General features: G+C 48.5%; 1 protein-coding gene across 7 annotated transcripts in view; it reads right to left on the bottom strand.

Moving 5' to 3' along the window:
• PDE9A (phosphodiesterase 9A) overlaps positions 1-26,247 on the bottom strand; it is a 125,213-nt gene that overhangs the window by 24,176 nt on the left and 74,790 nt on the right. For 3 of the 7 annotated variants that reach the window (XM_003823868.5, XM_063601401.1, XM_034947830.3), the window contains 5 exons: positions 19,624-19,803; positions 19,449-19,503; positions 18,148-18,218; positions 7,828-7,912; positions 476-557 (listed from right to left, as the gene is read on the bottom strand). In XM_003823868.5, coding sequence (XP_003823916.2) covers positions 476-557; positions 7,828-7,912; positions 18,148-18,218; positions 19,449-19,503; positions 19,624-19,803 — 473 coding nt within the window. Of the gene's footprint in view, positions 1-475; positions 558-7,827; positions 7,913-8,018; positions 8,176-18,147; positions 18,219-19,448; positions 19,504-19,623; positions 19,804-26,247 lie in introns of those variants that run through there. The other 4 variants (XM_003823869.5, XM_063601402.1, XM_063601403.1 and 1 more) reach the window with 2 other exon arrangements.

Genomic DNA, 26,247 nt, shown 5'->3' with positions numbered 1-26,247 from the left:
CTTTTGTCGTTATTTCAAAAATGCCATTGCTACTTCACCAACGTCACAGCTTCTCTTAGAACTAAGAACACTTTTGTGCAAAAGAGCAAAACTTGCCAGGACAACTAAGAATTGCTCAGAGACAAGGGCCAATGGAATGGATTTTTAAAAATTCAGTTAAACGTTAAAGTTCTTTCAAGTAACGTTTGAGTGTAAAAACTGTCTACCCAGGTCAGCTCCCGGGGCCGGGCAGGCAGCAGCACGGAGCTATTATGTCCTTGCAGGGGAAGGTATGGTCTGGGATCACTTTTGCTAAACAAATGTCAAAGAGAAAAAATACTTCGCCTTAAAGTAACCCGCACCATCCGCGGCCCAGGGCTGGGAGGGGCGGTTGATGTGAACGTACACACAGCAGGGTCTGGCCGCAGGGCCACAGGGCTGGGCGTGGGGCTGGGGACACAGCTGCAGCTTCTTCTGGGCCGGAATCTCATCTTACCTTGGGGTAAGTGGGAACATCGCGTCGAGGAGTCAACTTCTTGTGGTTATCCAAAAAACTGTACTTACAGGGGCAGTTGGTCCTAGAGAGAGGGAGCAGAGATGAGCTGTGGTCCTGCTGTTTCAGTCTGGTGAAGCCCTCAGCACAGCAAAAGCAAGCGACAGACCCAAACCCCCAAGCCCCGTGTGGTCTTATTTGCTGTGGGAGAGGAGTCAGGGCAGCAGCAACTCACTCGAAGCAAAATCCCTGATGACCTGCCTGACCTCTGACCTCACACTGGACTCTTGGAAAACACACAGAAAGTCAGATGTTGGGGCTGGGCGTGGTGGCTCACGCCTGCAATCCCAGCACTTTGGGAAGTCGAGGCGGGATGATCATGAGGTCAGGAGATCGAGACCATCCTGGCCAACATGGTGAAACCTCATCTCTATTAAAAAAATAATAATAATACAAAAATTAGCTGGGCGTGGTGGCGTGTGCCTGTAGTCCCAGCTACTTGGGAGGCTAAGGCAGGAGAATCGCTTGAACCCAGGAGGCGGAGGTTGCAGTGAGCAGAGATTGTGCCACTGCACGCCAGCCTGGCCAGTCTGGGCAACAAGAGCGAAACTCCATCTCAAAAAAAAAAGAAAAAAAAGTCAGATGTTGAGGGCTATCTTCTCTTTTTGATAAGCTTCTAAAAAACCTTTTTCTAATGTTTTCAAAACAAAAACATTCTAAAAAATCTAAACAACACAAGAGTAAAGTAAAAAAAAAAACACCAAAATATGAAAACCGAAGTCCTCACTTTACCCATTTATTTCCCTAAATCCCATACTCTGGAAATCACTGCTAATAGTTTGGTGTATCTTTCCAGAATGTTTTGAAGTGTGGACACACATGGGTGGCCGCTTTTACCTTTTAACAATATTTTAATTTTTATTTTTTGTAGAGATAGGGTCTTGCTATGTTACCCAGGCTGGTCTTGAACTCCTAGGTTCAAACGATCCTTCTGCCTCAGCCTCCCAAAGTATTGGGATGACAGGTGTGAGTCACTGCACCCCGCCCCTTTGTACTTTTGTTTTTTTATTTTTATTTATTTATTTATTTTTGAGACAGAGTCTCACTCTGTTGCCCAGGCTGGAGTGCAGTGGCGCAATCTTTGCTCACCGCAACCTCTGCCTCCTGGGTTTAAGCAATTCTCGTGCTTCAGCTTCCTGAGTAGCTGGGATTACAGGTGCATGCTGCCACACCTGACTAATTTTTGTACTTTTAGTAGAGACGGGGTTTCGCCATGTTGGCCAGGCTGGTCTTGAACTCCTGACTTCAAGCGATCCACCTGCCTCGGCCTTCCAAAGTGTTGGGATTACAGGCGTGAGCCACTGCGCCCAGCCCCTTTGTACTTTTAAACAAAGATGGAATTGCACCAAATTCACTCTGCTGCAACCTGCTTTGTCATCTAACATATCATGAACTCATCCCAAGTTGCTCCACAGAGCTTAGCTTCATTTTCCAAGTTTCTCCAGGGTGTGGCCATAGCACACGTTAGCAATCCAGTCCCCAGTGATGGACTTTTAGAATGTTTCCAACTTTCCCTGTTACATGTAATGTTAGCAGATGAGTTTTCTGTCTGACTCTGTTTTTGTTTAGCACTTGGTATCGAGGTATCCCACATAGGAGCAGGGCAAAGTGAGCCAGGCATGTTTCAGAGGAAAGCCACCTTCCGGTTGGGCAGTGTGCTGGCTTCAGGGTGGTCCCCAGAGGCTGAATGAGGAGCAGCTGCCCCAGGAGGTCTGGCTGCTCTTGGGCCCCTGCAGCAGAGTGCACCAGGGGGCTGGGCCGATCTGGGTTCACACCCTATGGGTGTGAACTTGCTTAGAAGTGAACAGGCTCCCTGTGTACTTGGACGATGGTGGGTGGGGGTCACGCCTGGCTTGTGTGACATTCACCAGGCTATGGGGGCACTCAGGGAGCTAAATGCGGCAGAAGCTCCTGCGATTTGTAAATAAAGCCCCTTCTTCTGGGAGAGCAAGTTAATACTGCCCAGTAAGAGCCATATAGAAATTCGTATCCTTTAAGCCCACATAGCTATCCTGGGGAATTTATCTTAAGCCAAGAATCAAACAGGAACAAACAGCTCTATGCACAGATATTCACCGTGGTGTGATCTGCTGTAACAAAAACACAAAACCGACTAGAAGCCACCTGAATGTCCCAAGATGGGAAGCGGTTTAAACCAGCACAGTGCCTCTGCATGATGGACTATTATGCCATTAGGAGGATCATCACGGATATTATGCCAAGTGAAGAAACTTGACAGGAAAAGGGAAAATAAGAATGCTATGCACAGTATGTACTGAAAGCAAATGCCAAAAAATGCCACGCTACGAGGAAGAAAGAGCACATTCGGTAGGTTTAAAAAGAGTGCTTGATTGTGGCCTTCTGGGAAAATCTATGAGCTGTACGCTGGTTAAAATTTAATCTATTTATTGCTCACAATGCCACTAGTAAAAAAAAAGACTACACAACAGCATGTTTTAGTTGTTTTTCAAAACAAGGTATCTGTGCACAGAAAAACATCTAGAAGGCCTCGTGTCCAGGTTTAAACTGGGGGGACATTGCCGGCTGTTGTCATGATCGGTGCGCACCCTTCAGCTCCCATCAGTGTAGTTTGGAGGTTTTCCAATGAGCCTGTGCTATTTTCAAAACTAGAATAATCAATCTATTTCCTTTCTGGAAAAAGAGGCTTCAGTGTTATTTTCTCGGCATGCTGCCGTCTCTTCCCCGTGATAACCACCGCTCCACGGAGATCCATTTGGTAGCCCTTCCCTCTGTTTCATGCTTGCAAAGCCCATCAGAGTTGCTACCACAGTTTGATGTGTAAGGGGGAACGCTAACAGATTCAGCAAAGTATTAACAAAACCAACCAACAAAATGCACCAATCAAATGATTTCCATTGTCATCCATTAAACGAGAAATTCCATTTACACATTTCTGAGAAGTAACGAACGTTTTCTGAGCAGTTAAAAAAATAGATGGCATGATGATTTCTTCGCGCTTTTAACCTCTTTTGTGTAAACATTCGCACACGTGCTGTCTCTGTAAGTCTCCTACATTCCCCAGGAGGGTTATGGAAATCTTCACCGAGCAAGACAGTTTGACTGCTCGAATCCCGCTGTTTCCTTGCAGATACCAGAGCTGGGAGCAGAGGAGGGTCTGCTGGGGCCCGCTGACCCTGCCTGGCCAGGCAGCCCCTCTCTCTGCGCTCCGTTGCCACGGGAACCAGCGTCTTCAGCAAACAGAGCAGCTGGCATGGAGCTCTTTCTTTTCATCCTATTTGGAGCTTATTTTTGCTTTCATTTCCTGGGGTCCCCATCCCCCTTCTCTGGGGCTTAGGCCAGTGGGCTAGGCCATTTGTTTGGGATGAATGCTGAGCCCTCAGTTGCCACCCCAGGCTCCTGCAGACTCCCCAGCTCTGGGTGAACCCCACATTCCATGCTCTGCTCTCTGCCTGGCACAGTGCTGGGGGCCAGAGTGGCCGTGGCCCCTAGGGTAGACCTGCCCCTGCCCCTGCCCTAAATGTAAGCTGGCAGTTGGACCTCTGTCCTCTTTGAGGGAAAAGCAGGAGAAACCTAGCCCGTGAGTGTCAGGGGACGGCCACCTGCTCCCGGGTGTTGTGTGCCGGACCCCGATGCCACTGCTGTTCCCAAGGGGCAGCTTCTGGTGGATCCATACCCCTGGCTCCGAGGCCCCACCAGGGTGTGCTATGTGGGCTGAATGTAGCTCCACATTTCAGGCTCACACTGGCCATTTGTGTGGCACGGGGCTGAGCTAGCTCCACCCTGTCTGGGGCCTTTATTCTCTTCCCAGAGGCAAGAACGCTGGCCTCTGGCTGGGCTGCCATCTCGGGAAGGCCACCCACCCCCACCCTGCCTTTTGCAGCTCCTCTCCCCAGTCATCCAGGGAAGTTCCAGCTTAACTGAGAGTGGTCCCAGGGTCCCCACATTGCTACAGGGCTCTCATGAGTAAGATGTAACTCTGCTGTTGACAAAGACAAAAGGGACAACACGAATAGCTCAGTGTCTCTATTCTGAGTTCCTTTCTACATAGAAAAACAGGAAGGGGTTTCATGTGTGGCAACGACGGCCTGGGGCACATGACGCGGCTGGGGATGAGACCAGAGCCCAGGAGGCTGGATTTGTTTTTTCTCAATGTGTCGACAACGCTTGAGAATTTTTACCCTGTTCCGTTTTGGAAGCAAGAGTCCCATTTACCTGTCTCTCACCTACAGGGGAGGCTGCCAGAGCTGTCAGCCGAGAACGTCGCCTCCAGAAGCCGACGGGGCACCAGGAAGTCTCCTTGTCTTTGGTTTATGGCGCTGTGGGTTCTAAAAATGTACTCCTGGGGGAAGTGCGGATGCGCCTCCGTCACTCAGATGGGCCCAGGTGCCCCCCACAGCCCGGCGTGCCTGACAGGCACCTGGGGGCTGATGTCTCACTGGAGTTCCTGGCGGCTTCGTCTGCAAGCTCTGAAATCGTGTTATCCTCCCACGTGCTGTGTTATGGGCTGAAGTACATCTCCCCCCAAAAGTCGTATGTTGAAGTCCTAACCCTGCTGCCTGTGAGGGTGACCTCATTTGGGGACATGGCTGTTGCAGATGTAGTTAAGGTGATGTCATCCTGGAGGAGGGTGACCCCTACTCCAATAGGATAGGTGTCCTTACAAAAAGGGGGAATTTGGACAGAACGGATGGGAGCACCAGGTGAAGAAGCAGGCAGAGAATGCCGCCGGCAGCCACCAGAGGCCAAGAGAGACCGGGAAGGTCCCTCCCCTGGGGCCTTCAGAGGTGGCAGGGCCTGCTGGCACCTTGATTTTGGACTTGTGGCCTCCAGAACTATGTGGGAATACATTTCTATTGTTTTAAGCTGCGCAGTTTATGAGAATTCGTTACGCAGCCCCAGGAAATGACTACAACTTCGATAAAAATTATTATCCCCCCTGCAATCTGACCTGCAGGACTAGTGCACACCAGAAACCACGCCAGGAGCGGCGTGTGATCCGAGCACTCGCCTTGCTTTCTACAGAGCGGGTGCCCATCAGGCACGGCAGAGGCAAGACCTGTGAGGCCGGAGGCTGTCTCACCACTCGCTCCTGCTGCTGTAGGTGGGTGGTAAATGCAGTCGTTTAAGGGATAAGAGGCTGCATCCTACAAACACCTCCAGAAAGTGCTCAGGGACACACAGTTGTGGGTGAGGAGCTGGGGGCAGCTCCGGGAGGCATGGCCTGGCTCCAGACACACCCCTTGGGGCGGTGGAGTTCCCCAACCCATATGGAGCCCAGAGGCCGCTGTTCGGGGAGTCTGGTTTCAGGCTGAAGACTAGAACTCAGTTTTCGTCCTCTTCCCCTTGTGCTGCTGGTGGGGCTGGAAAGGCTGGCCCTGCTACACCCGCAGCCCCAGCTTGAGGCAACCCATCTCCGCCTGGCTCTGGGCAGAGGGGAACCCTGCCAGGCAGCACCACCCTGGAACACCACCCTCCTGCCAAAGCAGCCATGGCACCTGGGGCGCAAGGGACAGCCAGAGGGCTGAACCAAGCCACGTAGAGCCCACGGCCAAGGGCGGTGCCACAGGTGAAGGTGCTGTGTGTCTGAGGCTGCCAAGCCGGGTCCCAGCCGTGCCAGGTCCCAGCCTTGGGACCCCAGCTGTGTGGCCGTCCCTGTGCAACTTGGGAGCTCTTCCTTGGCTCACAAATGAGAGACTGTGTCTCCCGTCCTTTAAAGAGCCTCCAGCACAGGAATGACGAAGATGGATTGTTCACTCACAACTTTCCATGGCCACAAACTATGGCCTGACTTCCCCTAAGTCAATTGGGCTGAGACATCCCTAACTCCAAATGAGCCCATGAGTGCATGGGACAGACACGTGACACGGTCCCTGTAGGACAGGCTCTCACGTGGCTCAGACAAGGCCTGCTTCCTTCCGCTCGGCCTTCCTCCCTGCGCCCACCCCGAGGCCAGGCCCTCGGGGCTTTGAGGGGACCAGATGAGGCCCGTCGGCTTTCCCTTCACCTTCTGCCTCTGAGACCCTTTCACCTGTCACGCTTCCTCAATAAGCAGATTGCCCTCAATTTCAAAATCAGGGAATGATCGTCAGCATGCCAGGTGGCTCTGAGACAACTCAGTGCAATTGCACAGGGCTGTTTCTCAGTTCATTAGTCCCCATTAAATCCCACTGAGGCCGGGCAGTGGCACTCTGCGGAACCATGAGCCACATCATATGCCTGTGGTCTCTGGGCTGGCACCAGCGGGCATGGAGGCAAAGCCCGGAGGTGTGAGCGGGTCCTTTGTGCCCCTCACTAAGCACGGCGCCCACACACAGTAAGTGCCTCAATGCATGCGCTCTGCTCATCATCACCGCCGTCTCTTTGCTACTACCGGCATTTCCATCCCCAGTTTGGTCGTGGTTCATCCACACGTGTCCTGACCCTGGCTCCAGTAAAGAGTCCTGCTGTACACAAAACTGACTTTGGAGGTGGCATCGTGGAGACTGGGGCATTTTCCCCACGAGTCACAGCTCACTGGGCCCCCCGCAGCGCCTGTGAAGGGTGCCTGTTCCCAGGAGAATGACTTCTGTGTCCCCAGTGCCGGAGCCCTCGCTGGAATGCAACCCAGTGGGAATATCACACAAGGAACGGGGTCCCTGGGGGCACCAGGAGGCTCCTCCCCTAATGCTTTTCCTCTTGTTGTTCTGTCTTTAAAAGTGGATATCAACTTATTCCAAGCTGGACACATTGCTCCTAAGGCTTGGATCTGCAGGAGGAGGACCCTTCTTCTGTGAAATCGTCTTCCCAGCCCCTATCTCCAATATGTGCTCTTTTTTTTTTGAGACAGAGTCTTGCTCTGTCGAGCCCAGGCTGGAGTGCAGTGGCGCGATCTCGGCTCACTGCAACCTCCACCTCCTGGGTTCAAGCGAGTCTCCCGCCTCAGCTTCCCAAGTAGCTGGGGTTACAGGCATGTGCCACCATGCCTGGCTACTTTTTGTATTTTTAGTAGAGATGGGGTTTCACCATTTTGGCCAAGCCGGTATTGAACTCCTGTCTTCAGGTGATCCTCCCACCTTGGCCTCCCAAAGTGCTGGGATTACAGGCGTGAGCCACCACACCCGGCCCATGCGTGCTCTTTTGTTAGAAGAAAGTCACACCACTGACAAGCAGGTTGCAAGCAGGGTGGCTGCCTCCAGACTGCAGTCTCCCAAGCCTGAACTGTACCGAAGTGCACCAGCCTTTCTTTTAGGCAAACAAAGCCCACAGCCCCAGCCCAACTGGTACGGGGAGCCCTCCCCAGGCCCGGCCGCCCGTGGCCCCAGCGCAGACCCTACCTGCTGCTTCTGGCCGCCAGCTCCTCCCTCATCTTCTTAATGTCACTCTTGCATTTCTCAATCTCCACCACTTTTAGTCCTTCCACTGGTGACAGAGAGAGAGACAGCAAGGGGGTTACCACGGACGAATGCGGAGGATCTCTCAAGGCTGGTAACTAAGGGCTCCCTGTGGCTCCCAGGGAGGAATATACCTCAGTGCAGAGGTCCCCACACCTGCCCTGGCTGCCGATACTCAGGTTTTGCCTGCACTTCCCCGCTTAGCTCAGCCACAACTGACTCTATCCTCGCAGGCATGTGCCGTGGCCACCGCTGCACTACCACATCCATCTGGGCAGTTTCAGAAGGCAGAAGCTCCTCCCCACTCTCCACTCCCTGAATCTCAACTCTGGCACCCACTTTTTGCTCCATACCCCTTAGCACCAGCTGAGGACATGGGACAAAGGCGTCTTTTATCCCAAATAAAAGGGGGCACATGTGGTGCCAGAGCATTAAAATGCAGTGAATGGCAAAGCGTTTTCAGCAAGGATTACGATCTCATTATGGGAAAAGCTTTTCATTGCAACGTCCTTCCAGAGCAGTTTCACCAGGAGAAAGTGTTGACTTAAAACAGAAGAGAAATAAATAGGCAAAGTTGAGGATCAGCAGAACTTGGACTTGATCACATTCCTGGAGTTGAAACTGCCTTGGCCAAATTTTGACTGAGACAGTGAAAGAGATCTAACTTAGCGGGCTCCATCTTGCTTCGAACCTCCAAGCTGTCTGTGTTCATTCCTCGGCTGAACTAACTTTGGGAGAAACTTCATTTGTAGTTTATAGTTTAGACAAAGACTGTAACAGCCCTTTCCCAAAGCAGACCTCCTTCTTGCCTGGGGACGAGACTAACAGCCACAGGATTAGAAATTACGGTTTAAGAGTCATGCAGCTGGAGACTATGAGATTCTGACCCTCCCTAAATTGCTCCTAAGATCAGCGCTTGAGATATTTTGCAGACCCTGCAGTTGATGGATCAGCTGGCACCACCCAGATAGATAAACTGGCTCGTCTGGTCTTCTGGCCCCAGTCAGGAACTGACTCAGTGCAAGAAGACAGCTTCAGCCAGGCGCGGTGGCTCACGCCTGTAATCCCAGCACTTTGGGAGGCTGAGGTGGGCAGATCACGAGGTCAGGAGTTCAAGACCCCCCTGGCCAATATAGTGAAACCCTGTCTCTACTAAAAATACAAAAATTAGCCGGGCATGGTGTGCCAGTGCCTGTAGTCCCAGCTACTCGGGAGGCTGAGGCAGGAGAATAGCTTGAACGTGGGAGGCGGAGGTTGCAGTGAGCCGAGATCACGCCACTGTACTCTGGCCTGGGGGACAGAGTGAGACTCCGTCTCAAAAAAAAAAAAAAAAAAGAAGACAGCTTCAACTCCCTATGATTTCATCCCTGACCAATCAATCAGCATTCCTGGCTCACTGGCTTCCCCCCACCCACTAAGTTATCCTTAAAAACTCTGCGCCCCGAATGCTCAGGGAGACTGATTTGAGGAATAATAAAACTCTGGTCTCCCGCACAGCCGGCACTGGGCGAATGGCTCTTTCTCCATTGCAGTTCCCCTGTCTTGATGAATGAGCTCTGTTTAGGTAGCAGGCAGGGTGAACCCCTTGGGCAGTTACAGAGTCCCACTGCAAAGGTGTGCCTCAACAGTTAGGATACTATTTTTCAACCAAAAACAAACTGGAGCTTATGCCTCCGAGCGAGTGTTAAACTTCAAGATATTTACCCTTGGCTGACTGCACGTTTACCCCAGAAAAGCTGCCATGAAGCAAGCAGCTTTGCACGGCTTTTCAATTAGAGTTGGTTCATAAGAAATAAAAAAGATTAGCTTTGTTACTTTGTAATCACACCTTAGTTTTTATGCAAAAGGATACTCCCAGGATACCACTCTATTCCCCTTTTCATGAAGTTTGGCTCTGAATAACTGCTAAAAATAAAAAGCAAATGTTTTCTAAAGGAAAAACCAAGCAACTCAGAGCCTTTGGCTAGTTTGTAACAACTCCTTCCTACCCAGAAGGAAGTACTGCAGCTCCGGAAAGAAATTCTCCCAGTGCAGTGGCCCAGGGCAGACTGGCTGGAATCAGCCTCCCGGGTGGGTTTCGAGGTGTTTCCAGGGTCAGGGGTCAAGCAGGGGCATGTTCCCGGGACACTGCTTCTTTCTGCCAGAAGGACGAAGAATCTGGAGAGTGCAATATTTGGATCTGGTCCTGCTGATGTGTTTCTGTGCTACGGAAACCTTCTCCACCCCTCTTCTACCCAACGGCTAGAGGACATGGGGTCCGGAAGCGCATGTGGCTGGAGCCAGTGTGGTCGCTGTCCTGATGGCCGAGTCCAGATGAGCTGCCGCTGGGGAAACACAGGGTACCTGAGGTCTGAGGTCGGGACGTCTTTGTCCAACCACTAAGAGTCCACATTCTCCTTTGGAATCGGGTCTCCGTTTTCTCCAGCATCATGGGCCCCTCAAGGAAGCTGATGCATGCCACAGGCCATCTTCTCAGAAAAGGTACCCAAGAACACATTTTGGGTTTGCATGTGGATTGGGAAGCCCAACGTGGCCTCCACGGGTGCTCCTTGGCTTTGTCTAGACTGCAGGATCCCACCCATGCCCTGTGGATTTGCCACGTGGACACTGACGTGAGCAAATGGACAATTCAACATCAGTGGCAGGAAGGAGCTCAGTCTGGTTCACACGTGGAAGGCAGCACATTCTGAAAGTGAATAGATCTGGGGAAGGGTTGGGCATGCAGTGTAGACTGCAAACAGGGCAGCTGTGCCCTCTGTCCAAGGTCTATGGACCATTGACTATGTCTTAAATGTCATTTTTCCTGAATATAAAATATCCTATTATCATTGTAGGAAGTGTAGGAAATAGCACTTCAAAGAAGAATATTTAAAAATTTATCTAGGATCCTATGGGCCCAGAAAACAACTCAGTTAATATTATTTGTATTAATGTGTGTCCTTCCAGGCTTTCTGCCTACTCCCAGCCTTCTAAATATTCATCCTGTTTATCTATCTATCTATCTATCTATCTATCTATCTATCTATCTACTACCTACCTACGTACTGTGTATCTATCCATCCATCCATTCATTTATCTACTATCTATCCATCCATTCATCTATCCATCCATCCATCCATCCATCCACCCATCTATGCATTCATCATATTTATGTATCTGCCTATGTTCTATTTATCCATCCTATCTATTTTTCTATCCGTTCTATCTCTCTATCCACCTATTCTATGTATCTACCTATCTTTCTTTTCTTTTTTTTTGAGACAGGGGCTTGCTCTGTCACCCAGGCTGGAGTGCAGTGGAACAATCACAGCTCACTGCAACCTTCATCTCCTATGTTCAAGTGATCCTGCCACTTCAGCCTCCTGAGTAACAGGGTCTAAAGGGGTGCACCGCCACACCTGGCTAATTTTTGTATTTTTTGTATAGATGGGGTTTTGCCATGTTGCCCAGGATGGTCTTGAACTCCTGGACTAAAGCAATCTTCCTGCCTTCACCTCCCAAAGTGCTGGGGAACCACTTTAGGCATGAGCCACTGCACCCAGCTTCTACCTATCTTTCTATTTACATATCTATATAGTATCTATCTATGTATGTATCTATCTAGCTTCTATCCATCCTGTGTGTGTCTATGTATCTATATATCTATTATTAATTTTAAAAGATAAAATTTGTTGTTTTCTAACTTGCTATTTTCACTCATCAGGAGGTCACGGCCCTTCCCCATGTTAGTGGCTGCTGTCCCAGCTCACGTTTTTCTTCTTATCCCCCGAGGAAAATGCTATTTATCATACTGAGCAGGATAAATAAATACCAAGGGCTTCATGTCAGTTCAGATCACATTTTTGCTGCTAAATGAGTTTGCAACAAACCTATACTTTTTTTCCCATGTCCATACAAGGCTCTGTTTTAAGCCAGCTCATGGTTTTGGATGGGTGCATAGCGTTTGTATTGACAGTGCAGAGTCCACCGAGATCCGCTTCCCTGGCTACCTATTGGGGTGATGTTAAAATTAAGCCTCTTGGGTGACACAGCACAGCATCACTAGTTTGAATCCCAGAGATGCAGAATTTGTGGCAATTAAGTTTATGAAGAGGCTGTTGGCCAAGTAGATGGATAGTGAGTAACAAGATTGCAAAAGTGTATTCCTCAATGAAGAGAAAACAAGATGCCATGAAATGACGGGGCTGGCGGGGAGGTCTGCAGGAGGAGGCAGAGGTGAGCCTGTGGTGGATGTGTGTGCCTGTGTCCCCGGGGGTCCTGCCTCCTCACTCCCCGGCCTTTCCAGGACACCCGGCTGCTTTGGGGAAGATTCCACAGCTCCCCTCTTCGACCCACTGCCAGCCCTGCTCCACCTCAATCCAGAGGGAGGAGCGGGCCAGTCCTGTGGGGCATGGGGCCTCGAGCCTGAGAGGTCTGCAGACAGCAGCAGGACGGCCCTACCGTGGAGCCTGGATGTCGGCTCTGCCCGTCATGACCCGCTCCTCTGCCTTCAAACGCTGAACACAGGCGAGCACAGACCACGCACCGCAAACCAAAGCAGAGGCTCCCTGGCCCACAGGACCCTGCTAGGGGGCTGGGAGCCCAGCCCACGACTGCCTGCTATTCCCGCTGACCAGGTGTGGACCCTAGGACATGCCTGTGTGTGGGGCTAGTATTATCTGGAAACCCCAGGCTGTCCTCTTAAAAGGACTGTAGGCCGGGCGCGGTGGCTCACGCCTATAATCCCAGCACTTTGGGAGGCCAAGGCAGGTGGATCACCTGAGGTCAGGAGTTTGAGACCAGCTTGTCCAACCAACATAATGAAACCCCGTCTCTACTAAAAATACAAAAATTAGCCAGGCGTCGTCACAGGCTGCCTGTAATTCCAGCTACTCTGGGGGCTGAGGCGGGAGAATCACTTGAACCCGGGAGGTGGAGGTTGCAGTGAGCCAAGATCACACCACTGCACTTCACTGCATTAAAGTGAGACTCTGTCTCAAAACAAAACAAAACAACAACAAAAAGGGCTTTGAAAGAGATTTTTGTGAGTTTCTACAAGTCACAGGCCACCTGCAGGAAAAACTAAGGGTGATTTTCTGACAGACGCTGGCTTTGGGGAAATTGGCCTGGCAGGTGGGGAAGAGCTGAGCTGGGGGTCAGAGAGAGCCGAGCCGGAGGTTGGGGAGAGCCGAGCTGGGGGTGGGGGAGAGCTGAGCCGAGGCTCAGGAGGCTCTGTGCTGTGCTCCTTCCCCAACCTCACTGTGCTCCAGCAAGAGGCTGGGAACCTGGCAGGCCCAGTCCTTTGGCTACAGAGCTAGTGAAAGCTGTTTAAAGACATGTATGAATAGAGCTGTGTTTCAACACTTCCTCCAGGAGCCTCACTAAAGAGCCCGCGTAGAGCACACTTCCTGAGTGACAGAGAAAAGCAAGGCTTGGTTCTAGCATCCAGGCTCTGGGCTGTTTGTATGGCCTGTGTTAAACTTTGCCCCAGCCGGTCAGCTCCTGCCACGGCCCACGCTGTGTTTAGGTTTTGGTCCAAGCCCAGAGCACGGGGACAAAGGGTGGATGGAGCAGAGCTGCCCTGTGCCCTGGCCGCAAACCAGGAAGGAAGGGAGTAAAGGGCCCTGCTTTAAAATCTCTTTTTAATGTTTCACCTCCAGCCAGGACATGAGGGGAGGAGCCTGGGTGTCCTGTTTACAAAATAATCCGTAACGTAAGGGAAGTCCCAGATCTCTCGAACAAGGCTAAACTTTATATATCAAAAGGAAGGAGAGCTTTGAAAGTCAATGAAGAGAAATGAAGAAATTTATATTCAATTCAGAGGAATTATACATTTAAGAAGAAGCAGGAAATTCCATTTAAGACAAGTCCACCACAATATAATATGGCCTTAAGGTGGCCAGTTCTAGTGGATGAATCCTTTAACTCAAGAGGCAGAAAACAGCTTGGCCGGGCACAATGGCTCACGCCTGTAATCTCAGCACTTTGGGAGGCCGAGGCGGGTCGATCACCTGAGGTCAGGAGTTCGAGACCAGCCTGGCCAACATGGCGAAACCCCATCTCTACTAAAAATACAAAAATTAGCCGGACATGGTGGTGGGCGCCTATAATCCCAGCTACTTGGGAGGCTGAGACAGAAGTGTCCTGTCTTCGGGGGGCAGAGGTTGCAGTGAGCCAAGATGACGCCACTTCTCTCTAGCCTGGGCCAAAGAGCAAAACTCCGTCTCAAACAACAACAAAAACAAAACAAAACAAAACAGCTCACAGCAGCTCATGTATAGCAGAAGCAGCTGTGTGTGCGCATGTGTGTGTATGTGATCATATATATGAATGTATCTGCACGTGCCTGGGTGCTTACACGTGTGCATGTATATGTGACATCCTGACATGCCTGTGTGATTTCACGTGTGTATATGTGAGTGCATGTGCACCTTTCTCTGTTTGTGTTTATATGTGTGTGTGCATATGTAGATGGGAGCATCTGCCTCTGGCCCAGGCCCTGTGCATCGGGGTGTCGGACCAGGCTCCTGGCCGCCTTCCCCATCTGGCTAGCTTCTGGCAGCCGTGCAGGGTTGGGACTGACCTTCTGAGAAGCTGGGCGCGCACCTACCCAGTGGCCTGCATGAGAGGTTCAGCTGCAGGCCCTCTCCTCAAAAGGACTTTCCGTTTCTGCCCTCCAAGCTTCCTGAAATGTCTGGGCTCTTGCATCTTTGGGTTAAGGCTCTGCTGCCCTTGTAGTGTCTCTGGAACTCAGAATCTCTGGGGCTCAGCACAGGTGCAGCATCCTGGCCACCTCCCGCTAAAGCACATCCGCTGGAGAGTGGGGAGCCATCATCCAGAAGTGCCCGGGGAGGATGAGCCCAAAGCCAGGTGGAGTTCAGGAGGAGGACAGCCTGTCTGGACATGGCTGCCTCCTGGGGTGGGGGTGTGAGTTGCATGCCAGGGGAGGAGGGCAGCCAAGAGGACTGAGGAGAGGCCCCCCTGACCTCGCCCAAGCCCCTCCCTTACCCTCCACAACTCCTAGACTGTTCCTCCTTCTCTACTCCTTAGAGAGGTGAGCTCCCTCAATCCCATTTCTGCAGTCCTAGGTCTCTGGTGCTAGAAATCAGTACAACTAGTCACAACCGGTTTTACCCATAGAAGCGCCAGGAATTTTGGTCTGTGCAGTGAGCCTGAGCTCGGTGGGTCAAGAGCGGTGTCCTCTTCCAGGCCATCTATGTGCATTTACTGAGGGTCTTCTGGGAAGATGCTTCCCTCTGAGAAGTGAGAAATTTTGGAGAATTCCGCAGCTAGAACAGGCTAGAGGGGAAGGTCCTATGGGCCATTTCCTTCAGTGGTCTTCGACTCACCTGCCACTTGCAGGTAAAATAGGAACACTTTTCTTCTGGCTTGATGGTTATTTTCCAGGGTCAGTTATTCAAAGACACACAGGGTTACTATTCATCTTGTTGTGGGCGACATAATTCTCTGTAAGAGTTTTGAGAGTTACGACATGGCCTCTTCAACTTGCCTGTTTGCACTTTCCGGGAAGAGCATGGGGGGGAGCTGGCACTGGCTTCCAGGTGGGGCGTAGGAGATGGGGAAGGCTGAGGAAAAACCCAGGTGCTGGAGAGAGGAGGAGAGGTGGGAGGCACCTGCTGCCCGCGGGCATCTGCACACTCGCCCCGTAGTGACTGTGTGGCTTTTTCTGTAAAGGGGGGTGGTGACTCTGCAGCAAGCCTTTTTTGCATGCTTTGGCTCAAACCCCTACCCAAGTTTGGAGAATTCCCTGCGACATGGGGCTTGGTGGGCTTGGTGGAGAGCTGAGCCAGCCTCCCAGGGCAGAATATGGAAATGCAAACACTCGCTGTGGTGGGTTGAATTGTGTCCTCCAGAAAGATCTGTTCACAACCTACTCCCTGGAACTTGTGAATGAGACCTTATGTAGAAAAAGGTCCTTGGCAGATATAATCCATTAGGGATCTGGAGATGGGCCCATCCTGGATTTAGGTTGGGCCCTAAATTCAAAGAGAGGCATCTTTATAAGACCTAGCCGAGAGAGACTGTTGACATGGAGACATCCTGGGGGAATGTCATCACGTGTAGACACAGGCAGAGATTACAGCGATGTAGCCTTCCAAGCTCAGGAACGGTAAGGATTGCTGGGAACCACAAGGGTCTAGGAGAGAGGCGTGGAACCAGGGCCCCTCAGAGCCTCCAGAAATAGCCAGTCATGCTCATGCCTTGACTTCTGACTTCTGGCCTGCAGAGCTGTGAGAGAGTCAGTTTTTGATGCTTAAGCCTCCCAGTCTCTGGTGCTTTGTGAGGCAGCTTCAGGATACTCACAGCCTCCCTTTGTGGGGCCTGCCTTGCAGCTAGACCTTGGGTGCGCGGCCTGGCTCTGTCTAGATTTTGAACCTGTAGCCAGTGACATGGAGAAGCAGCCTGATATCTGCATAAGTGGTTGTGGAGCCTCCGGGGGACCTAGGTCCAGAGTGAGGAGTACAGGGGAGCTGGTGCCGCATCTGGGGCTCAGAGACGGCAGCACAGGCATCCGCACAGCATCAGCTCTGCACGGGATTTGGGGAATTGTTGCTGCTGTACAACCTCTGAGCCCTGTTCCCAAGCCTTCCTGGGGATCTGGGGAAGCTTCCCAAAATCCTTTAGGGAAAAACTCCTTTTCTGTCGAAAGCAACCACGATCAGTTTCTGTTGCTTGCAGCTTCAGCTTTCTAACCTGCGTTATCAAGGAATCCCCATGGAGTGCCTGGTCCTCTTCAGCCAGGTGTGCAGGGAAGTGACTCGTCCCAGAAGGGCAGGTAGCAGGCAGTGACAGCAGCCTGGCCAGGACCCTGGGTGCCAGTCCCAGCTTTATTTATTTTTCTAATTTGCTGAGTGAACTTGAGGTTACCTAACCTCTCTGTGGCTTCCTCGTTGACAATGGGGAAAATGAAACTGTCTTGAAGATCCAGTGACCACATACATTTTTAGAAATGTCAACACACTTTGAAAAGTATAAATCTGACTATGTAAATCATGTTTCAGGAGAATCACTTGAACCCAGGAGGCGAAGGGTGCATTGAGCCAAGATTGTGCTATTGCACTCCAGCCTGGACAACAGAGCAAGACTCTGTCTCTCAAAAAAAGAAAAAAAAAAAAAAAAAAAGAAAAGCGACGACATTCAGTCAATCAGCCAGATATTTTTGGTGATGCTGCAACTCTTAATGGTATCCTGTCTGGATTCTGTTTATTTAGTTCCTAAGTTGGTAAATATGGTGCCTGTTAATCATTAACCTTTGCCTTGTCATTGACAAAGAGTTCACTTGTCAAGCTGTGAGTTGAACACAGAATCGTGAGGCCTGTGGAATTCAAGCATTGATCTTGATATTATGGATGAGGACAAAAAGGGTGGGTGACTTGAAGCTGTTTTCTTCCCAGAATTTGAGCTTTGTGATCATTGAATCAGGACTTGAATCGACACTCCTTGGCTCCCTAGTCCTTTTTCTGCTTTTCCTTTGGTGGTGATCGAAGGCTGTAGTAGGCTGTTCTTCTGTTGCTATAAAGAGATACCTGAGGCTGGGCAATTTATAAGGAAAAGAGGTTTGATTGGCTCCCAGTTCTGTGGGCTTTACAGGAAGCCTGGTGCCGGCATCTGCTTGGCTCTTGGGGAGGCCTCGAGAAGCCTCCAATCATGGTGGAAGGCAACGGAGAAGCAGGAGGGTAGAGAGATGCCACGTGCTTTTAAACAACCAGATCTTGCGAGAACTCACTATCTCAAGGAGAGCACCAAGCCATTTAGGAGGCATCTGCCTGGTGACCCAAACACCTCCCACCAGCCCCACCTCCAACATTGCGAATGACATTTCAACGTGAGATGTGGAGGGGACATCCAGACTGTATCAGAAACCAAGAGATAACAACTTAGTAGACATATTCCAAACAATTATGACCCACAGGGTGCCGATCAGTGTGCAGAGAATGTCTTCATTTACACACAAAAAGACACAGACAAGACACTCAGCAGAGGTTCTCAGAGGGGCTAAGTGTGGAAGGCTTCGTGTGTTCATTTTTATTCTTTGGGGCTGAAAGAATGCTTTATACCATGAGCTGTGCTTCTTTTAAAATAGAAATAAAATGCTTAGTTAGTCACTGTGCTAGCCTTTGTTAACATCAAAGGCAATTTTCAAGTATTTCACAAAGACATTTGTATTTACCTTCGGCACTGAACTCCTCCCCGTTCCAAGTGGTTAATTTGAATAGAGGTTAAAGGACAGAGAAGCAAAAAGGAAACAGAAACGTCACTCACATTCCACGCGTTTCTCTAGGACAGCCAAGTGATTTGCAACTTCAGCTTTCAGTTCATTGATTTTGAATGCTCTAGGAATGAAAAAGAAAAGAGAGAGTAAATATGACCCTTAAAATTCTCAGAGCCAAAACCGGTTAAGCGAACACCTACTGAGTCCCTGCTGTGGGCATGGGCAAGGCCTCTAGGTGGGCTGGTGAGGGTCTGAGGTGCCAACATGCTAGGACTTGCTTTTCAGAAATCATCATGTCCCATGGGGAGGAAAGAATCACCAAAGTATCATGAGGTGTATTTTCTGAGCTGGTGGGCATATTTACTTCTTCGGGCCTGAGCAGTGGAACCAAGCTCTCTGGGGTGGACACATGGCCCTCTCCCTGCTCATGTGGTTGAGATGGTCCAGTCCCCGCACCTTCCCCTGATGGGCACAGACACCTTCGGAGGACCTGTTGTGCTCTCTGGAGGCTCCAAACCAGTCAGTTAAACGATTTGAAGTTTTTTTTGTTTTGTTTTGTTTTTTGAGACAGAGTGTCACTGTTGCCCAGGCTGGAGTGCAGTGGCATGATCTCGGCTCACGGCAACCTCCACCTCCCGGGTTCAAGTGATTCTCCTGCCTCAGCCTCCCGGGTAGCTGGGATTACAGGCATGTGCCACCACGCCCGGCTAATTTTGTATTTTTCGTAGAGACGGGGTTTCTCCATGTTGGTCAGGCTGGTCTTGAACTCCCGACCTCAGGTGATCCGCCCGCCTCCGCCTCCCAAAGTGCTGGGATTACAGGTGTGAGCCACCGCACCTGGCCAATTCGAAGGTTTTTAAAAAATCCCACCCGTCTGTGCTTTTCACTATTTTAATTAACCTGGGCAGTAAGACGCCACAGAGAAGTCAGTTTGAGAAATGGAAAATACGGTATCCAGGTCAGGATTGTTGGGATGACTCTGATGAAAAGGAAGTCTCCTAACTACACAGAAGCTCAGCGAGGAAGCTTATTTTCCAGTGGAGCCAATTCTCATAGCTTGTTCTCCCATCCCAGAAGAGCCGGTGGAGAACATTCTCGACCTCACGAGCTCACATTCTAATGCGTGCACTCAACATGGTCTTTGGTCTAAGGTGAGCGCTTCCTGGGCCCCATCCAAGCTGGCTTAGTTACAGAAGCCACAGAAGGCTTCCACCGTGCGGGCAGCTCCTCCAGGCAGGTGAGACAGCCACGCTTGCCGGCCAAGGCCAGCCTCAGAGCCTGGGGCCTGCCCTCGCTCTTAGAGAAAGATGTGCCCATCTCTGGCTGGTTGTAAGTTTAGAAGACTCTGTACCTTGAGAACTGCTCTGCAACCTGCGCCAGCACGCTCTGGATTAATTCTTCTCTCTCTACAAACCAAAGAAGAAAGACAGTTGGAACACGGACAAGAGGAAAAGATGCGTAGGCCATTGCAGCCCGAATCCCACGTGTTGGGGGGTGGAGGCTGTGGCCGAGGAGCTGCCCGTTACCTGGAGGGACGCGCTGGCCTTCCTGGCAGCAGCCCTGGGGCTCTCTGGGCCTGGGCTCTACCTGTCCACTTTCAAATGCTCCTTCCCTCCGGGGCTGCTCCAGGCCCACAACCCGTCTGTCCCTCAGTGGTCTCTCAGCAGACTGGCCACGGCTTGTGGTTCTCTTGTCCTCGACACCAGCTATAAAAAGCAGGCAGGACTGGGTTTCCAAATATGGGAAGTTTCCTCTTAGTCTCCAGGTCTATTTTATGGGGGCAATTACTGGGACAAAGTGAGTTCAAGGCACGTCTCAATTCAGAACACAGTGTTCTCACGGCGGGTCTGCAGCGGGGAGGCAGGCCTGGGTCCAGCCGGTTGCTCCCTTTGTTGCCTGGCCTGTAAAACTGGGCTGGGTGGCTGGCTTTACAAGGTCCAGGTCCCAGGCTCAATGGAACCTGCTTGTCTTCCTGTTTCCTGACCAGGCTCAATGCCAGATACCTCACAGGAAGGTGTGGATGCTCACAGCGCTGTCCTTGTCAGCAAGGTGACATTCTAAGGAAGGGAGCGGTCTCTACCTGGCTCCAGCCATCCTCTAGCTCATGCCCCAGAACACCGAGAGCCCACACCAGGCTTAGTCATAAGTTCACATCATCTTCTATGTTGATTTGATGTCTAACCCTCCACTATAAACAAAACAAATAAAACCAAAGCTGCGCTGGGCGCAGTGGCTCACGCCTGTAATCCCAGCACTTTCGGAGGCCGAGGCAGGCAGATCACCTGAGGTCGGGAGTTCAAGACCAGCCTGACCAACATGGAGAAACCCCGTCTCTACTAAAAAATACAAAATTAGCCAGGCATGGTGGTGCATGCCTGTAATCCCAGGTACTCGGGAGGCTGAGGCAGGAGAATCACTTGAACCCGGGAGGCAGAGGTTGCGGTGAGCTGAGATCGTGCCATTGCACTCCAGCCTGGGGAACAAGAGCGAAACTCCGTCTCAAAAGAAAACAAAAAAACAAAACCAAAGCTGCCCAAACAAACAAAAAATTTTAAGAATCCAACTTGGCAATGGGGCTCGGAAGCTAAAAATGTTTACAAGCACTGACCCAGGGTCCCATTTCTAGGAAATCATCATGCATGTACACAAAAGATATTCATCACAGTGTTATTTAACACAGAGAAAACTGTAACAACCTGCACGCCCACCCAATGGAGACTCATTAAATAAATGATGAGAAAACTGTATCATCAGACATATATCTGGAATGATATTTTGCTATTAGAAATAATATTTTGAAAAATGTTCATGTCTGTTGTTAAAGTACAAAAAAAAAGATTTTAAAGCAGTAATAGCGAGTGATCCTGCTTTTGAAAACATATTGGGAGGGTATACTCCAAAATAATAATAGTAGTCATCTTTGGTTATAAGTTTTATATAAATTTTATTTTAAAATGTTTGCTTCCCTCTATCTTATGCATTTTCCCCTTTTTCTTATGCATTTTCTATAATTAACATATATTAATTTCATTTAAAAAATTAAAAAAAACTAATCAGTTTAACTTCGCAACACCTTATTGCTTCACCTGTCAAATGAGAGGGTAGACCAGATCACCCTAGATTCCCGCTGCCTTTAGCATTCTATGACTTGATAAGAAGAAGAAAAATGATGTTTTGTTATATTTCTTGAAGGTACAAGCGTAAAAATGTCAGCCAGAAAATTTTCATACAGCCATAGGTTGAACTGGTGCGAGCTCGAGGCCCTCACCTTAAGAAAGGCCCACACCTACTAGTGGGGGAAGATGGCTCCCATCAACAAGAATCATCATAGGGTTTTACAGGCTGCTTGGTGAACTCAGCAGGGGTTTAGATCACTTAGGAATTCTTTGGAAAAGGTAGCGTATCACATAACCTTTGAGAGTAAATGATCTCAGAGTCTTGAGATAAACTTAGAAGTCCATCAAATGATGAATATTTACAGACCACTTCACCCAACAGCAGCAGAGTGCTACATTCATTTCAGGCACCTACAGAGCATGTACCAAGATTGACCATATCCTGGGCTATAAAGGAAATCTCACCCCATCTAAAGGAACTGAGGCTATACAGAGCATGTCCTCTGACCACACGAGGATCAAAGTAGAAATCAATAACAGAAAGATAGCAGACAAATCTCCAAACATGTGGAAACTTAACAACACACTTCTAAATAACTTAAGGGTCAAAGAGGAAGTCTCAAGGGAAAATTAAAAAGACATTGAACTCAATAAAAATGAAAATACAACACAAAATTTAGTTGTGGGACACGACTAAAGCAATGCTGAGAGGGAAATTTATAGCACTATGGGCTTCCATTAGAAGAGAGGAAAAATCTCAACTCAATAAGCCAAGATCCCACCATGAGAACCCAGGAAAAGAAGAGCAAAGTAAACCCACAATGATAGCAAAGGAAGGAAGGAGGGAAATCACAAAGATAGGGGAATAGAAATCCCGGTAACAGAAAACAGAAAAACAATGCAGAAAATCAACGAAACAGAGCTAGGTATTTGAAAATAAGAAATTGTCAAACTTCTAGCAAGACTGACAAAGAAACAATTAGAGGGAAGACACAGACTGTCAATATCAGGAATGAAAGAGGGAACATCACTACAGACCCTGCAGACATCAAAAGGATAATACGGGAACACTACAAATGCCTCTACACACATAACTCTGACATCTTCAATAAAATGGACCAACTCCTAGAGAAGCATGAGGTACTACAACTCATTCAATATCAAACAGGTAATTTAAACAACCTATAGCAAAAGTCAATTCATAATTTAAAAACTCCCCAAAATGAAATGTCCAGGCCAAGATGGTTCTAAACATTTATAGAGAATTCTACCAAATGTTTAAAAAGTCAACATGATTCTAACAATATCTTCAAGAAAACAGAAGAGGAGGAAACACTACCATTCTTTTTTTTTTTTGAGACTGAGTCTCACTGTGTCCCCCAAGCTGGAGTGCAGTGGTATGATCCCAGCTCTCTGCAGCCTCCGCCTCCTAGGCTCAAGTGATTCTCTGCCTCAGCCTCCTGAGTAGCTGGGATTATAGGCGCCAGCCACTAAGCCTGGCTAATTTTTTGTATTTTTAGTAGAGCTGGGGTTTTAGCATGTTAGCCAGGCTGGTCTTGAACTCCTGGCCTCAAGTGATCTGCCTGCCTTGGCCTCCCAAAGTGCTGGGATTACAGGCGTGAGCCACTGCACCTGGGCCCCATTCATTTTATGAAGTTGGTATTACCCTGATACCAAATGCAGACAAGGAAAAACAACAAAAAGAAAACTACATGCCAACATCCCTCATGAATATAGATACAAAAATCACTAATGAACTAGCAAGTAGAATTCAGTAATAGATAAAAATAATTGCATATCAAGATTTAGTGGGGTTTATTCCAGGGATATAAGGTTGGCTCAATATTTGGGAACCAATCAATGTAATCTCTAATCAACAGGCTAAAGAAGAAAAATTACATGATCATATTAACTAATTCATAAAAAACATCTGACAAAATTCAACACATGTTCATGAGAAAACTCTCATAAAATTAGGAATGGAGGGGAACTTCTTCAAGTTGATTAAAAGCATCAACCATAACCTTACAGCCAACATTATACAGTTGTTCCTTGGTGTCTCTGAGGGATTGGTTCCAGGACCCCCCACAAGGATGCCAAAATCCAAGGATGCTCAAATTCCTTATATAAAATGGTGTAGTATTTGCATATAACCTATGCACATCCTCCCGTACACGCTACATCATCTCTAGATTACTTAGAATACCTAATACAATGTAAATATTATGTAAAGAGTTGCTATACTGTACTGTTTACTAATTTGTATTGTTTTTCTTGTTTTTAAAACATTTCTGATCAGCGGTTGGTTGGATATATGGATATGGAACACACAGATACAGAAGAGCCAACTGTACTTAATGGTGAAAAACTCAGTGCTTGGTGTCTAAGACTGTCACAAGGCAAAGCTGTCTGCTCTCACTGCTGCTAATTGACATAGTGCTGGGAGTCCTAGCCAGTGCAATAGGCAAGAGAAGGAAATAAAAGGCAAACAGATTAGAAAGGAAGAAAGAAAACTGTCCTTGTTTGCCAATGACATGTTGTCTACATAGAAAACCCCAATGAATCTACAAACAACAACAACAACAAAACACAACCCTCCTAGAACTAAGAAGAGAGTTTAGCAAGTTTGCAGGGTGGAAAGCATACAAAATTCAATTGTATTTACTACAATTGTATATACTAGCAATGACCATGTAGACACTGAAATTATAAATAAAATACCAGCCACACATAGTGGTGTATGCCTGTAATCCCAGCACTTTGGGAGGTCGAGGTTGGAGGATTGCTTGAGCCCAGGAGTTTGAGACCAGCCTGGGGAACAAAGAGAGATCTCCATCTCTACAAAAAAAAAAAAAAAAAAAAAAAAAAAAAATAGCCAGGCGTGGTGGCATGTGCCTGTGGTTCCAGCTGCTCAGGAGGCTGAGGTGGGAGGATTGCTTGAGCTCCGGAGGTTGAGGCTGCAGTGAGCCACGATCATGCCACTGCACTCCAGCCTCAGGGACAAAGACCCTGTCTCAAAAACAAACAAACAAACACCAGTACCATTTACAGTCACTCAAAAATGCCCCTAGGTGTCAAACTGACAAAACATATGCAGAAGTTGTATCTTGAAAACTACAAAACATTCATGAAAGAAATCAAAGAAGATATAAACAAATGGCAAGACTGACCACGTTAATGGGTTGGAAGACTCAACATAGTAAATTCTCCCCACATAGGTAAACAAGTTTTACACAATTCCCATTGAAAGCCTAGCAAGACTTTTTTTTTTTTTTTTTTTTTTTTGTAGAAATAGAGGTTATTCTAACATTTAGATAGGGAAAGGATTCACAAGAATAAAAACAATTTTGAAAAACAACATAAAATGAGAGGAATCAGCCTATCTTATTTTGAGACTTATGACATAATTTCAGTAATCAAGACTGTGAGGTACTGGCAGAAAGACAGACAGGTAGAGCAATGGAAAGAAACAGAGGGCCTATGACCATGTCCATACAAATACGCCCAACTGATTTTTGACCCAGATGTAAAAGCAATTCAACAGAGAAAAGAAAGCTTAGCAATGACCATGTAGACACTGAAATTATAAATAAAATGCCAGCCACACATAGTGGCGTATGCCTGTAATCCCAGCACTTTGGGAGGTCGAGGTTGGAGGATTGCTTGAGCCCAGGAGTTTGAGACCGGCCGGGGAACAAAGAGAGATCTCCATCTCTACAAAAAAAAAAAAAAAAAAAAAAAAAAAAAAAAAAAAAAAATAGCCAGGTGTGGTGGCATTCAGTAATAATGTTGGAAATAGTGTTTCAGTAGTGTTGGAAAAATTAGATATCCGCAGGCCAACAAGAAAAAGAGCCTTGACCTAGAATTCAGTTTATATAAAAATCAATGCAAAGTGGACCACAGATGTGAAACATAAAACTATAAAACACAGAGAGAAAATAGGAGAAATCTTCAGGGTCTTCGGTAAGGTGGGGAGTTCTTAGACTTGACAGCAAAAACACAAACCAGAAAAAGAAAAATGGATAGACTGGACTTCATCAAAATTAAAATTTTCGCTCAGAGAAAGATCCTGGTAAGAGGATGACAAGACAAGCTACGGTCTGGGAGAAAATATTTGCAAGACACGTATCTGACAAAGACTTGCATATAGCATGTATAAAGAATGGTCAAAACTCAAAGGTAGAAAACAAAACCAGCCAACTTGAAAGCAGGCAAGAGATGAGCAGATGGGTACTGGAGAAAGTCACAGATGGAAAGAAGCCCATGAAGAGATGCTGAGCCTCGGCCATTAGGAAATGCCAGTTACAACCACAGTGAGACACCACTGCACACCTATCAGAATGGCTGGGATACAAAATAGTGCCAACCCCCAGTGCTGGAAAGGATGTGGAAACACGGCTCACTCACTCGTGGCTGGTGGGAATGAAAAATGGTACAGTCATTCTGAAAACAGTCTGGTAGGTTCTTCAAAAGACAGAAAAAACCAACTAAAGATGCAAGCACCAGGGCAGAGAGATGATGTACACGGAGAACTGATGTTCACACAAAGGCCTGTCCACATGTTCCCGGCGGATGTATTTCTAGTAGCCGCAAATGCAAACGATGCAGATGCCTTTCAAGGGAGAATTGTTGAACCAACCGTGGTCCATCCATACCGCGGAGTATGACTCAGAAAGAAGGGAATGAACCACGGATACAGGCGACAACCCGGATGGATGCCAGGGGGTTGTGCTGGGTGGAAGGCGCCAATCCCAAAGTCACCTACTGCATGATTACATGTGTAGAACGTTACAGAATTGACAGCATCATACAAATAGAGACCAGAGGCCGGGCATGGTGGCTCATGTCTGTAATCCTAGCACCATGGGAGGCTGAGGTGGGTGGATCACCAGAGGTCAGGAGTTCGAGACCAGCCTGACCAACATGGAGAAACCCCGTCTCTACTGAAAATACAAAATTAGCCAGGCATGATGGTGCATGCCTGTAATCACACCTACTCAGGAGACTGAGGCAGGAGAATCGCTTGAACCCTGG

This window comes from Pan paniscus, chromosome 22, assembly GCF_029289425.2.
Source record: "Pan paniscus chromosome 22, NHGRI_mPanPan1-v2.0_pri, whole genome shotgun sequence".
Taxonomy (NCBI): domain Eukaryota; kingdom Metazoa; phylum Chordata; class Mammalia; order Primates; family Hominidae; genus Pan; species Pan paniscus.
Note: the sequence above shows the minus strand (reverse complement) of the source record. Positions and strands in the feature narration are given on the sequence as shown.